We start from the raw sequence: 12431 nt of genomic DNA, 5'->3' as shown, positions 1-12431 counted from the left end.
TTACTTCAAATCGCATCAACAACTCATCCAGGAGGTCAGAGAAGAACCCAGAACCACATCTAAAGCTCTACAGGCCTCAACTGCCTTGAGATCGAAGGCCAAAACCACCGCTGTACAAAAACAACGTAAAGGTCCATCTCACATTTACCAAAAAACATCTTGATGATCCCCAAGACTCCTTGAAAAACGTTCCGTGGACTAAAGGTGTGTGTCCTGTTATATTTGATGTAAAACAAACTGAACTAAGTAGAACCGTCAAACATGGAGGTTCTAGTGTGATGGTCTGGGGCTGTCGTCCTGGACGACTTGCAGGAGTTAATGGAGCCATGAATTTTGCTTCCTTGTAGAAAATACTGAGGAGAATATCTATCCATCAATTAATCACCTTAAGGTCAAGCACACTTCGGTTATAGAGCAGGAAAATAATCCAAAACATACCAAAAGGTCCACCTCTAAAAGGCTCATTATAATAAGATTAAGGTTTTAGAATGGCCTCGTTCTAGAAAGGTCCTAAAGGCTCTGTATGTATAAGGCTCGCACGGTTTGAGACATTTTACTGTGGATCAGGATAAATGTGTGTATATATATATATATATTTTTTTTTTTTACACGTTATAAACCAAGGAAAATTATTCAAAGATTAAGGCTTTTCGAACAAAACGTTTTCAGCCCAGTTTAAGGAACATTTTGATCTTTTTGAATATTAAAATATGAAAACATGAGAGATTACTAAATTCAGAGTCATTTTTAGTGGAAATATTTATGAACAAACACCTCTGATCAGTATCCCAGAGCGCTTTAACTTACAATTACTTTTCAAGTTTTTATTTCAGCTAGAAAGAAGGAAAAGAAAAAGTTAAAGCTCATAACTGAGAAACTGGTCTGACTACATCAAGACCGGCTGACCGAGGAAACCGCAGTCGACGCATCTCTCAGCCATGACGTACTCACTACATGAGACATTTTATCCCCTCTTCATCTCTTTATTTCACTCAGAGATTTGTGTAAAAAGAAATAAGGGTTTAATAAATATCTATAATGTGCATATGTTGATCCTTCATGTTCTGTTATCTAAGCAATCAGAGAAGATTGGAGAACTGGTGTGAGGCATGAAGCACCTCCAGGTTCTCAGTGTTGGATGACGTAGAAGCTGCTGCAGTCCATGAACAGACACCTACAGATGAGTGGAGCGCAGGCTCATGATGACTGGGAATGATTTTAGACTGAGTTTCACCACCAAACAGGAATCAACAAATAAACAAAGCAGCTTCTCTCCTGTCAGCTGCAGGGACGCTTCAGACACAAACTCCTCCTGGACATCCTCCCTCTTTGTCTCCCAGACTCCTCCAGCCTGCGTCCTCTGCTGTCACATCAAATTTCTCGCTCTCCATCATACATCTCTCTTTTCCTCACCTCGCATATTCACCCATCCCTCCATCTTCCTCCATCTTCTCCCTCTGGATGACTTATTTAAAGCTCCAAAAATGATTTCAGAAGCATAACCTGTCACCCTCTACCTTTAAAAAAGGGGGGGTCTGATGACATGAAATGTGAATAAATTTGACATCATGGGGTCTTTTCCCACATGAGAAAAGCAAACAAAGCCTGCAGAGTCTAGTTATTATTTCTTTGGAGATGTTGCTTTCTTCAGTTTTAAGTGGAAACAGAGATCCTATAATAAGCAGAATTAAGAGGAGGTTGGAGATTGAGGACATCCACCCTTTTCTTTATGTAACCTCCAGAAGAAATAGGAGAAAATCAGACATCTGTGCTCATCAGCAGGGGAATATTAACACAGACATTAAGCCTGGGAACAATAACAGCAGCTGGGCAGAAACAAAAGGAAATCAAGATTATGTGTTTCTTTGTGGCCTTCACACCTGCATCCCTCAACATATTTATTTATTTATTTTATAGTTCCAACAAATCTTTTATGAGCAGACACAGAGGATTGCTGTGGGGGATAATAACCCTCCAGACAATGCCTACCTTCTCGGCTCCTCTGTGTTTCTTGGCCGCCGGAGGCTCGTCGTGCAGCCGCCTGACAACAATAGCTCCTCCGCCGCTCTTTACTCCACAGTCCGGCGCTGGTTTACCGGAGGCACCGGTGATGTTGAGGTTTTCTCCCGCAGGGAACCGGGACTCCGCCACGGGGCCGAGGCAGTGTCCGGGGCCCAAGTGATGCTCCGGCAGAAAGACGGAAAGCGGAGGAGATGGGCCATCATCACCGGGCTTCTCCTTCCTGATCCGGGCAGGAGGAGCGGTGGGGTCCCGGTCCCTCTTCCAGCCCCGGATCAGGTTCTTGCCCTTCCTCTCCTCCTTGCCTTTGACCGCAGGAGGAGCGGCCGCAGTCGCCTCGGAGATGCCGCTGTTGTTATTGTTTCCGACCGCATCCCTGCCGACCGCTGAAATCATCTCCACACCTTCTGGTCCTCCGACGCGGCGTCCTTGAGGTTGCAGCTGCCGCTGAACACCGATCCCCGGACCCGCCTCAGCTGCAGGAGCCGCTGGATGATCCGCCGCCGCCCCCTCCGGGTCCTCACGTCCGTCCTGGCCGCCTCGGCTGCGTTTCAGTGCGGATCTCCTCGGCTCCGACCCGCCGCCTGGTCCCCGGGTCTGGAGCGAGGACAGGGCCGCTTGTCTGTGGGCTGGGGGGGAGGAGGTGATGGAGGAGGAGGAGGAGGAGGAGGCGGTGTGGTTGTGTGACAGCTCCCTGCAGTCTGTCAGCAGCTCTCCATGCTCCTCAGCTCTCAGGAAGCGTTTCATCTCCTCCTCTCCTTGTCTGCTTTGTTGATCTCCACGATCATCAGCATTCAAGTCATTGTCAGAGCGCCAGCTGCCGCAGTGAGACTCGGGTGGTGGACACTTTCAAGTCTGATGGACGAGCAGGCCTCAGAAACCTCTGAGTGACACATTTTATCTCACCTATCCTGCAGTCCGTTAACATAGAGATATTTATAAATAACATAAATAAATAATTTGGAAAAAATGGTTTGGACATTTTTTGTTGTTTGTCATGAACATCACACCAACATGCCAATAAACTAATAAAAGCAGCTTTTGTTAGTTCATATCAGGATTTTTGTATAAATCTCCTGGGAGAAAATCGTTTTATTTGCATTTATATTATTTGAACGCGCAGTGCTGTCACAAGGGGGCGCTGTTGTTTTTGTTTTCCTGTTGTAGGCCTCATCTCATCAGCTTTAACAGCGCAAATGACAGAGTGTCTACATTAAACTGACTGAGGCACCCAGTTGCTCACTTTAAATAAAAAAATACGCTCCAAGTCCACAAGGGGGCGTGACGTCAGCTGGTTGTTTATTTTATCAACAAACTTTAAAACATTGTGAATATGGGTTTAAATATGAAAATATGGCACTTTTTGTTTGCAGTGGTATAAAATATTAAGAACAGACATGATCTGAAACAAACTATCACAATAGAAGCCCACCTTTATGATGCTTCTAAACCAGAAAAAAAGGCTGATTGTTGCCTCTGGGTCTGGGCTCAGTCTTTAGCACAAACAGAGAGTTCGTCCAAGAGTGATGGTAGGATGGACTGTGAGCTGGAAAGACAAATTAGGGCCTCTTCTGCAGTAATGCCGGTGTTGTTGTAGTCCTTCATGGTAAAGAAAGAGCTCAGCCAATGGTCGAAGATCTGTATACATTCTAACCCTCCCATAAGGTCAGGAGATGTGGATCATGGCTGATAGAATGAGATGATAGATACAAGCTGGAGGTTGGAGGAGCTCAGACCTAGAGATAGGGCGTAGAGCTTGGAGAAGAGCTGCTGCTCTGTCGCATTAGAAGGAGTCACTGGTTGATTTACTGGATTAACCCTCATCTAGCGTCATGGTGCATCATAATGGAAAAGCAGTAGCTAAAGTTGGTCTTCTCTGCAGGGTAGGAAGCTCTCTCATCCAAACATATCCCATTGGGAGCATAATAGCCCAAAGAAGGCTTTATGGGTTTCCCCATGAGGAGCTGGGAAGCATCGACGGGAAGAACAATGGCAATCTGTTACCTTCATAGCCTGATCTCAGTTGACCAATGTTAACAATGGACCCTTCAAGACAAGAGAGGTGAGACCAAAACAGAACACAAGGGCGGTAAAAAAAATGTTTCTGTGCCAGAAGCCACTGGCACACAGAAAGACCACCCTCCTAAGGAACATGTTGAATATACACAGAAAAGACAACAATGCCTGATAAACTGAAAACATAGTAACAAATATGATAGAAGATTTATATTGGTGGCTAAATGTGGATAAAAGGTGGTTGGGGTTGATCAAATGAACCAACCATGCCTGACCTTCAACACCTTTGATTAGGCTAAATTTGAATGAAACCTTTGGGCTAAAAATCTCATGTTTATAGACGTCTAGTTTTTAGAGGGCTGGTATATTCTATTGCTGAACAAGACCAAAACGTGGACAGGAGGCAGTCAAAATAATGTCCAAGTGAATGTTTACCAAGAAGATGCAACAGGAGAATCTGACAATTTCTGTAAAACCTGGGGAGCACATATACACAGGTGGGAAGTGATTACTGGTACAATAGACGAGTGCAATTAACTGAACGTAAAGCAGCCGTGGGAGAGCATAGACTGAGATGAGACGCGGGAAAATAGCTTCAATGTAGCACAAAGGAGAACACAGAGGGACATAACTGATCCAAACAGACACAGGGAAACTCATGGATCGGTGGAAATAAACACAGGAAACTACAAAAGAAGCGCAGACCTCAGACAAAAGTCACAGCCCAAAAGCTCATGGCAAGCATAAGTTCTCTAAATAGACCCAATTTACCCCACAAACATAAGATAAAACCCCCCAAAGAATCTCCAAACGACAAAGATTACACACAAGAAGACAAAGACACCAATCAACCAGAGACATTAGGTGTTGGGATTATGAATCTGAGAATATTATTTAATATTTATTATTTTAATGTTTTATCAAATATTTCAGTCTGTTAAGGGTTGTCCTGTGAATACCAGCCCAATAAGGCGATGGTATTAGGACAAAATCAAAAGGGTGAGACGAGCCCTGACATTAATGAACAGCATAAACTCTGCACACATGGAATGAATTCACACAATTTCTTAAAATATGAAAATATATTAACAAAAATAAGTCAACTCAAAGAAAAACATATTTCAATCAACAAACTCTTTACTTTGCTTAAAACAATCCAACTAAACTACCAAGCAGAATTAAAGAATAATGAAGACTAATGGGCTGTGTACAATATAAACAAGTTGATTAAAGATGATTGAAAATTATGACCAAAAAGAGTGATGCAACATTACCATGAAATGTTTATGTTTGAGAACCAAGGATTATCTTGAAGAATCTGGAAGTGAAGTTAAATTCGTCTTGGAACTAACTTAGACAATAATCAGCAAACGTTCAGACAACCATTCACAATGTAAGATCAGATTAAATATTATTTTAATAAAATAATGTTTTAAATAATGATCTGCTGAATAAAACCAACCTTCTAGATGATCATTTCTCAATGGTGTCTCATTGGCTGCCTCTATTTATTAAAATAATATTTGAAGAAATATTAAGGGAATATTTTGGAAAGAGCCAAATCTTTCTGGAGAAATGGGGCTTAATAGTGTTTACTTAGTCATCAGATTTAGTAAAATGATGTTAGTGACACATTATTTACTGGATTGAAAACCAAACCTTTCTGGGTAAATATTTAGCAGCAAGCACGTGTTCTTAGCTGTTAGCAGTTAAGCTAACAAAGAAGCTGCTAACTTAGCACCAGATTCAAACACACACCTTTAAAAATACCGTTAATAAAGGGGTTAAAATGCGCGGACGGCGCGTTATGATCAATCTTCTGTTTAAAATCACCCTTTAATAAAGTGTGTCTTAACTTTAAAAACATACAAAGAACACAAACCGGCACGTGTGCTGCAGATAGCCTGCTAGCACTAAGATAGCTGAGTTTCACACAAACAAAACCAAACTTCATAAAATGAAAAACGTTTAGATCATTTCAACCTAAATCACTTCTATGTTTTTCTGCCCAAACACTTAACCTCATGAACTGTGGTGAGGAACGTTGTCCAAGTGACGATGAAGTTTGAAGATAGTATTCACAGTGAACAATGGTTAGCTAAACCTAAACTAGAATCAGATTTTAAAACAACCAGAAAAATATAAAAGGAACTTAGAGAAGAAACATCAAGAATTCAGCCATCCATTCATCCGTCCGTCTCTCCATTGCTTTTTCCACTCACACTCTCCAGGAGGGGATCAACAGGTTTCCAGGCCAAAGGAGGAGCAGCAGTCCTGCTCCCTTGATAAAGGAGCTTCTCATCTCATCTGTATGGCAGAACCCAGTCATTCTACCGAGGAAGCTTATTTCAGATGCCTGCAAGATCCAAGATCCTGTGGTTTTTAATGATTCATATCCCATGACCATACATCGACTGCTAAATCAAAAGCTTCATCTTCCAGGCAAGCTTCTTCTTCATCATGAAACATCAGAGCAACACCCTCATTGCTGCCCTGGGGTATTTGTCCAACTCCAGCTCTATCCTACCATCACTCACAAACAAGACACTAAGATACTTAAACGGGTCAACTTGAGACTTACATTAGATCCAATTTTGACACATTATAGCTTATAACCACAAGAAGTATCAGTGACTTGGATCAGTCTGGGTGAAGGCCCCCAGGCACAGAGTTGGACTTTGGACTGTATCAAAAGTGGACACAAGTCATTTTGGTCATTGGAGGAAGGGGTCGTAAGCCTTCCTTAAGATCCTCAACACAAATGTGGACTGACCATCAAATCCACACAACCCACTAAGCATCTCTGAGTGCAAAGATCTGGACCAATGTCCCACCACCCGAGCCAAAGCTAGATTTTTCCTCCTTATTCCAAGGTTTAGCAATGAGTCAGAGCGCCCCCAATTCGACATAGTTGTCATCATGATTTTCTTATACAAATCTGTAGTTTTGATCTCATGGGTTTTCAGTCACTAGCCTGAAAATTACGGCAGCTGTAAAAAGAAGAAAATGGGGTCAGAAAACAAATGGTCTGTGAGCAGCAATCAATAAAAAAACCAAACAAACAGAGCCGCAGATAGTACTGGACATGTTTCAGGGGTCAGGGTGGAGGGTCATCTACCCCAACATGTCCCACTGTGCTAATGAGACAAAGTACTCTCAGACTAAACCAACACAGCATCTACTGGAACACAGAGTTTCAAATGTGTTATGATTCAACATAGACTGTCAGGTTCGCCTGCCCTGAAAGTTATCTGGTGATCAGAAGAAGATTTACAGTCCTGATTAAAGTCAGCTGGGGTTTACAAATGGGTTTATGCAGTGAAGTTCATGGTTTCGAAGGAGTTTCTGAACTTATAAAGCTACATTCATGTCAGTACAGTCATATCATCAGTGCAGGTGAAGCTGTGAAAGAGAACAGCTGAAACCTCTAGAAATCAGTCTGCTAATCAGCGGACTGATTGCTCTGAAAGAGGAGCAGATGTGCTGAAATCACTGTCACTGGATGCGAGCGAAGGTACCACTGAAGAAAACAATGCAGCAAACATCCCTTTGCATCAAAATGGGGTCATGTGCAGGAAACTGCTGCTGAAGGAACAGTTTAATGTTTCAACTGCTGTCAACCCTTTGAGAAACCATCTCATTAGTTAATAGAGTCCACCTGTGTGTAATTTAATCTCAGTATAAATCCAACTGTTCTGTTTCTGGCCTCTGAGGTTTATAAGAGAACAAATAGCCCAATGAAGATCAAGGAACACAGCAGACAGGTCGGGGACAAAGTTGTGGAAAACCTTAAAGCAGGGTTAGGTTCTAGGGCCAAATCTCAAGCTCTGAACATCTCACAGAGCTCTGATCAATCCATCATCTGAACATGCAGAAAGAATAGACCAACTACTGACCTACCAAGACATGGATGCCCACCTAAATTGACAGGCTGGGCAAAAAGAGCATTAATCAGAGAAGCAGCAAAGAGGCCCATGGTAACTCTGAAGGAGCTGCAGAGATTCACAGATTGGGGAGGAGAATCTGTTGGCAGAACTATTAGTCATGAACTCCACAGATCTGACCTTTATGGAAGAGAGAAGAACACCATTGTGGAAAAAAACCCATAACAAGTCCTGTTTGCAGTTTGCCACAGCCATGTAGGAGACACAGAAAACACGTGGAAGAAGGTGATCTGCTCAGGTGAAATCCAATTAAACTTTCTGGCCTACATGCAGACTGTTAAAGCCTAAACACTCAATCCTCATTGTGAAACACACTAGTGGCCGCGTCATGCTGTGGGGGATACTTGTCTTCAGCAAGTATCCCCCAGGAAAGCCAGTCAGAGTTGATCCTGGGAAAAACCTGTTAGACGCTGCAGAAGACCTGAGACTGGGGTGGGGTTCACCTTCCAGCCAGAGATACCAATCAAAGCATATACAGAAGAACTGGAGTTCCAGCTGACACAGTAAATGTTTGCAATTCCAAGGCCGTGTGGTCGGCTTGCAGCAGTGGTTCTGGTCTCACTGAACAGAACCTTACACATGATTTATTCCTGATGTGAAATATGTACAAATATATCTTCTCTTTAGCTCCAGGTCAACTGGAACCAAAGTATGCAATAACATAATGGCATAATTTGTGATTTAATGTTAATGAATAGACCCTCATTCTAAAGAGGATCCATTCAAACTATTGTGGAATAAGAAGGAATAAATATGAATCCTAAATAAGATTTGGCTTAAGGTTCAGCTGTGTTTGAGCTTCAAAGTGCACCACGTTGTATTTGTGTGCAAGGTGGCTGAAAGGGCTAGAGTAGAGGTTTATCATCCATGAATAAACACAGAAAATGCAACAATCAATAACAGGTTTTATTTGATGTGAGAGTTCTGTAGCTTCCTCCATAACCTTAGCACTACTGCACATTGCTGGCAACAGATATGGGCCGCAGTAAGACTCTGATGTTATTGTTTTACTTTAATTTTAAAGTGGAAATTTACTGTCTCCTAATTATTAAGTATTAAGTAGTAAGTAGTTAGTGACCGGCGTCCCCCAGGGCTGTCTTCTCTCCCCACTCCTCTTCTCCCAGTACGCTAGACCACAGTGGACCTGTCTGTGAATCCCCTGAAGTTCACAGATGACACCACTGTTATTGGACTGATCCAGGACAGTAATGAGTGCATACAGACAGGAGCTGGATCGGCTGGTACACTGGTGTGGTCAGAACCACCAGGAGCCTAACCCGCTCAAGACAGAGGAGATGATGGACTTCCGGAGAACACTCCCTACACTGCCTTCCCTCAGCCATCTCCACAACAGTGTGACAGCTGTGGATCAGCTCTGGTTCCAAGGAACCACCCTTTCTCAGCACCTGAGCTGATCCTTACACATTGTTCAGAAGAAGGCTGAGCAGTACTTCCTGTGGCAAGTCAAGAAGTACAACCTTCAGCAGGAGCTGCTGGTCATCTTCTACACTGACATGATCCAGTAAGTCCCGTCTTCATTCATCTCAGTGTGGTTTGGCTCATCCACAAAACAGGACAGGTCCAGACTGCTACTAACAATGAGGTCTGCAGAGAGAATCATCAGGACTGACCTTCCTTCCATCCAGGTCTAGGGTCTAGGGTTAGGAAAAAGTCAGCTAACATCTCCGCAGACCACACACATCCTAGACACAAATTGTTTGGAATTTTACCTTCAGGTCCGCGCCACAGAGACAGTTTCTCCCCCCAGGCTGTCTCCCTGGTGGACACTTAACAGTCAGAGTAAGCAGATCCATTTCAGGGATATTTGGATCAAACACTATAATAAAAACACTATATACATATTTATGAAAAAAGTTGACTTTTATTTTCCTTTTTATATATTTACAGGTCCTTCTCAAAATATTAGCATATTGTGATAAAGTTCATTATTTTCCATAATGTCATGATTAAAATTTAACATTCATATATTTTAGATTCATTGCACACTAACTGAAATATTTCAGGTCTTTTATTGTCTTAATACGGATGATTTTGGCATACAGCTCTTGAAAACCCAAAATTCCTATCTCACAAAATTAGCATATCATTAAAAGGGTCTCTAAACGAGCTATGAACCTAATCATCTGAATCAACGAGTTAACTCTAAACACCTGCAAAAGATTCCTGAGGCCTTTAAAACTCCCAGCCTGGTTCATCACTCAAAACCCCAATCATGGGTAAGACTGCCGACCTGACTGCTGTCCAGAAGGCCACTATTGACACCCTCAAGCAAGAGGGTAAGACACAGAAAGAAATTTCTGAACGAATAGGCTGTTCCCAGAGTGCTGTATCAAGGCACCTCAGTGGGAAGTCTGTGGGAAGGAAAAAGTGTGGCAGAAAACGCTGCACAACGAGTAGAGGTGACCGGACCCTGAGGAAGATTGTGGAGAAGGGCCGATTCCAGACGTTGGGGACCTGCGGAAGCAGTGGACTGAGTCTGGAGTAGAAACATCCAGAGCCACCGTGCACAGGCGTGTGCAGGAAATGGGCTACAGGTGCCGCATTCCCCAGGTCAAGCCACTTTTGAACCAGAAACAGCAGCAGAAGCGCCTGACCTGGGCTACAGAGAAGCAGCACTAGACTGTTGCTCAGTGGTCCAAAGTACTTTTTTCGGATGAAAGCAAATTCTGCATGTCATTCGGAAATCAAGGTGCCAGAGTCTGGAGGAAGACTGGGGAGAAGGAAATGCCAAAATGCCAGAAGTCCAGTGTCAAGTACCCACAGTCAGTGATGGTCCGGGGTGTCGTGTCAGCTGCTGGTGTTGGTCCACTGTGTTTTATCAAGGGCAGGGTCAATGCAGCTAGCTATCAGGAGCTTTTGGAGCACTTAATGCTTCCATCTGCTGAAGAGCTTTATGGAGATGAAGATTTCATTTTTCACCACGACCTGGCACCTGCTCACAGTGCCAAAACCACTGGTAAATGGTTTACTGACCATGGTATCACTGTGCTCAATTGGCCTGCCAACTCTCCTGACCTGAACCCCATAGAGAATCTGTGAGATATTGTGAAGAGAACGTTGAGAGACTCAAGACCCAACACTCTGGATGAGCTAAAGGCCGCTATCGAAGCATCCTTGGCCTCCATAAGACCTCAGCAGTGCCACAGGCTGATTCCCTCCATGCCACGCCGCATTGAAGCAGTCATTTCTGCCAAAGGATTCCCGACCAAGTATTGAGTGCATAACTGTACATGATTATTTGAAGGTTGACATTTTTTGTATTAAAAACAATTTTCTTTTATTGGTCGGATGAAATATGCTAATTTTGTGAGATAGGAATTTTGGGTTTTCATGAGCTGTATGCCAAAATCATCCGTATTAAGACAATAAAAGACCTGAAATATTTCAGTTAGTGTGCAATGAATCTAAAATATATGAATGTTAAATTTTCATCATGACATTATGGAAAATAATTAACTTTATCACAATATGCTAATATTTTGAGAAGGACCTGTATATTCAAAATGTTTTCATTGAATGCAATGTGGAACCAAAATCAAATTCCTTGTTTGTGTCACAAGCTTGGTGAATACATTTGATTCTTCTAAATCATTGTCTATGAAACTAACAGGCTGCATCATATCGTCACACTAATGCATTCCCCCATCCTGACCAAGCACAGGGCGACAGTAGAGAGGAACAACTCCCTGTTAAAAGGAAGAACCCTGCAGCAGAACCAGGTTCAGGGTGAGAGGCCATCTGCTGGAGAAGGCAGAACGGGGACTACGACAAACACAGAGGCACTGCGCCAGGTGTCCTTTCTATAGGAAAGAAAAACAACTGGAGGAAACAAAGCTGAAGGCAGCAATATTTGAAATATAGTCCTAATATGGAAAGCAGAGAGAGTACCGTACATAATAGTCGGTATGTCCTCCAAAAATCTGTCTAATCTCGGATCTGGTTGTGCAGTTGCTTAGGAAACAGTCTGAGTTTGTGATAACCCAGTAAACATATTGAATGTCCTGGTTTTATGTATAAAGAATCTGAATAAACCATCACTACTGAGAGTTAAAGGAAAATAAGGCTGCAGTACCTAAAAGGAAACCTAGGACTGTACTCATTCTCCTCGATTAATGAAGAATATTATGCTGTCCTAATATACAATCATAAACTATTTTCATGGATTATGTCTAATTAATTAAAATTGTAGGATTCCAACATCCTTGAAGTCGGTTTTAAAGTATGCAGCTCTGTATTACATCAAGGACCCACCTCCTCTGACATGACGATACTGGAAAACAGGACCCAGAACTCTGAATAAACACCACGGAGATTTAGAGAAGATCTAAAGTAAACTTATTCACAACGTTTCTGCAGTTCTGCTCTTTATTAAAAAATACGTTCAGAGTTTGAAAAGCTGACGTTAGTTCATTAATTTTCCAGGTGATCTGC

General features: G+C 42.6%; 1 protein-coding gene across 7 annotated transcripts in view; it reads right to left on the bottom strand.

Annotated features, from left to right (window-relative positions):
- Window positions 1-2973, bottom strand: part of znf608 (zinc finger protein 608) — a 71324-nt gene extending 68351 nt beyond the window's left edge. For 6 of the 7 annotated variants that reach the window (XM_047382032.1, XM_047382034.1, XM_047382035.1 and 3 more), the window contains exon 1: window positions 1990-2973. In XM_047382032.1, the coding sequence (XP_047237988.1) occupies window positions 1990-2766 (777 nt within the window). In that variant the 5' untranslated portion in view covers window positions 2767-2973. The remainder of the gene's footprint in view (window positions 1-1989) is intronic. The other variant, XM_047382037.1, reaches the window with a different exon arrangement.
- Window positions 2974-12431: the final 9458 nt, after the last annotated feature.

The sequence above is a fragment of the Girardinichthys multiradiatus genome, chromosome 12 (assembly GCF_021462225.1).
Source record: "Girardinichthys multiradiatus isolate DD_20200921_A chromosome 12, DD_fGirMul_XY1, whole genome shotgun sequence".
NCBI lineage: Eukaryota > Metazoa > Chordata > Actinopteri > Cyprinodontiformes > Goodeidae > Girardinichthys > Girardinichthys multiradiatus.
The sequence above is the reverse complement of the archived record's forward strand: the minus strand, read 5'-3'. Positions and strand labels throughout refer to the sequence as shown.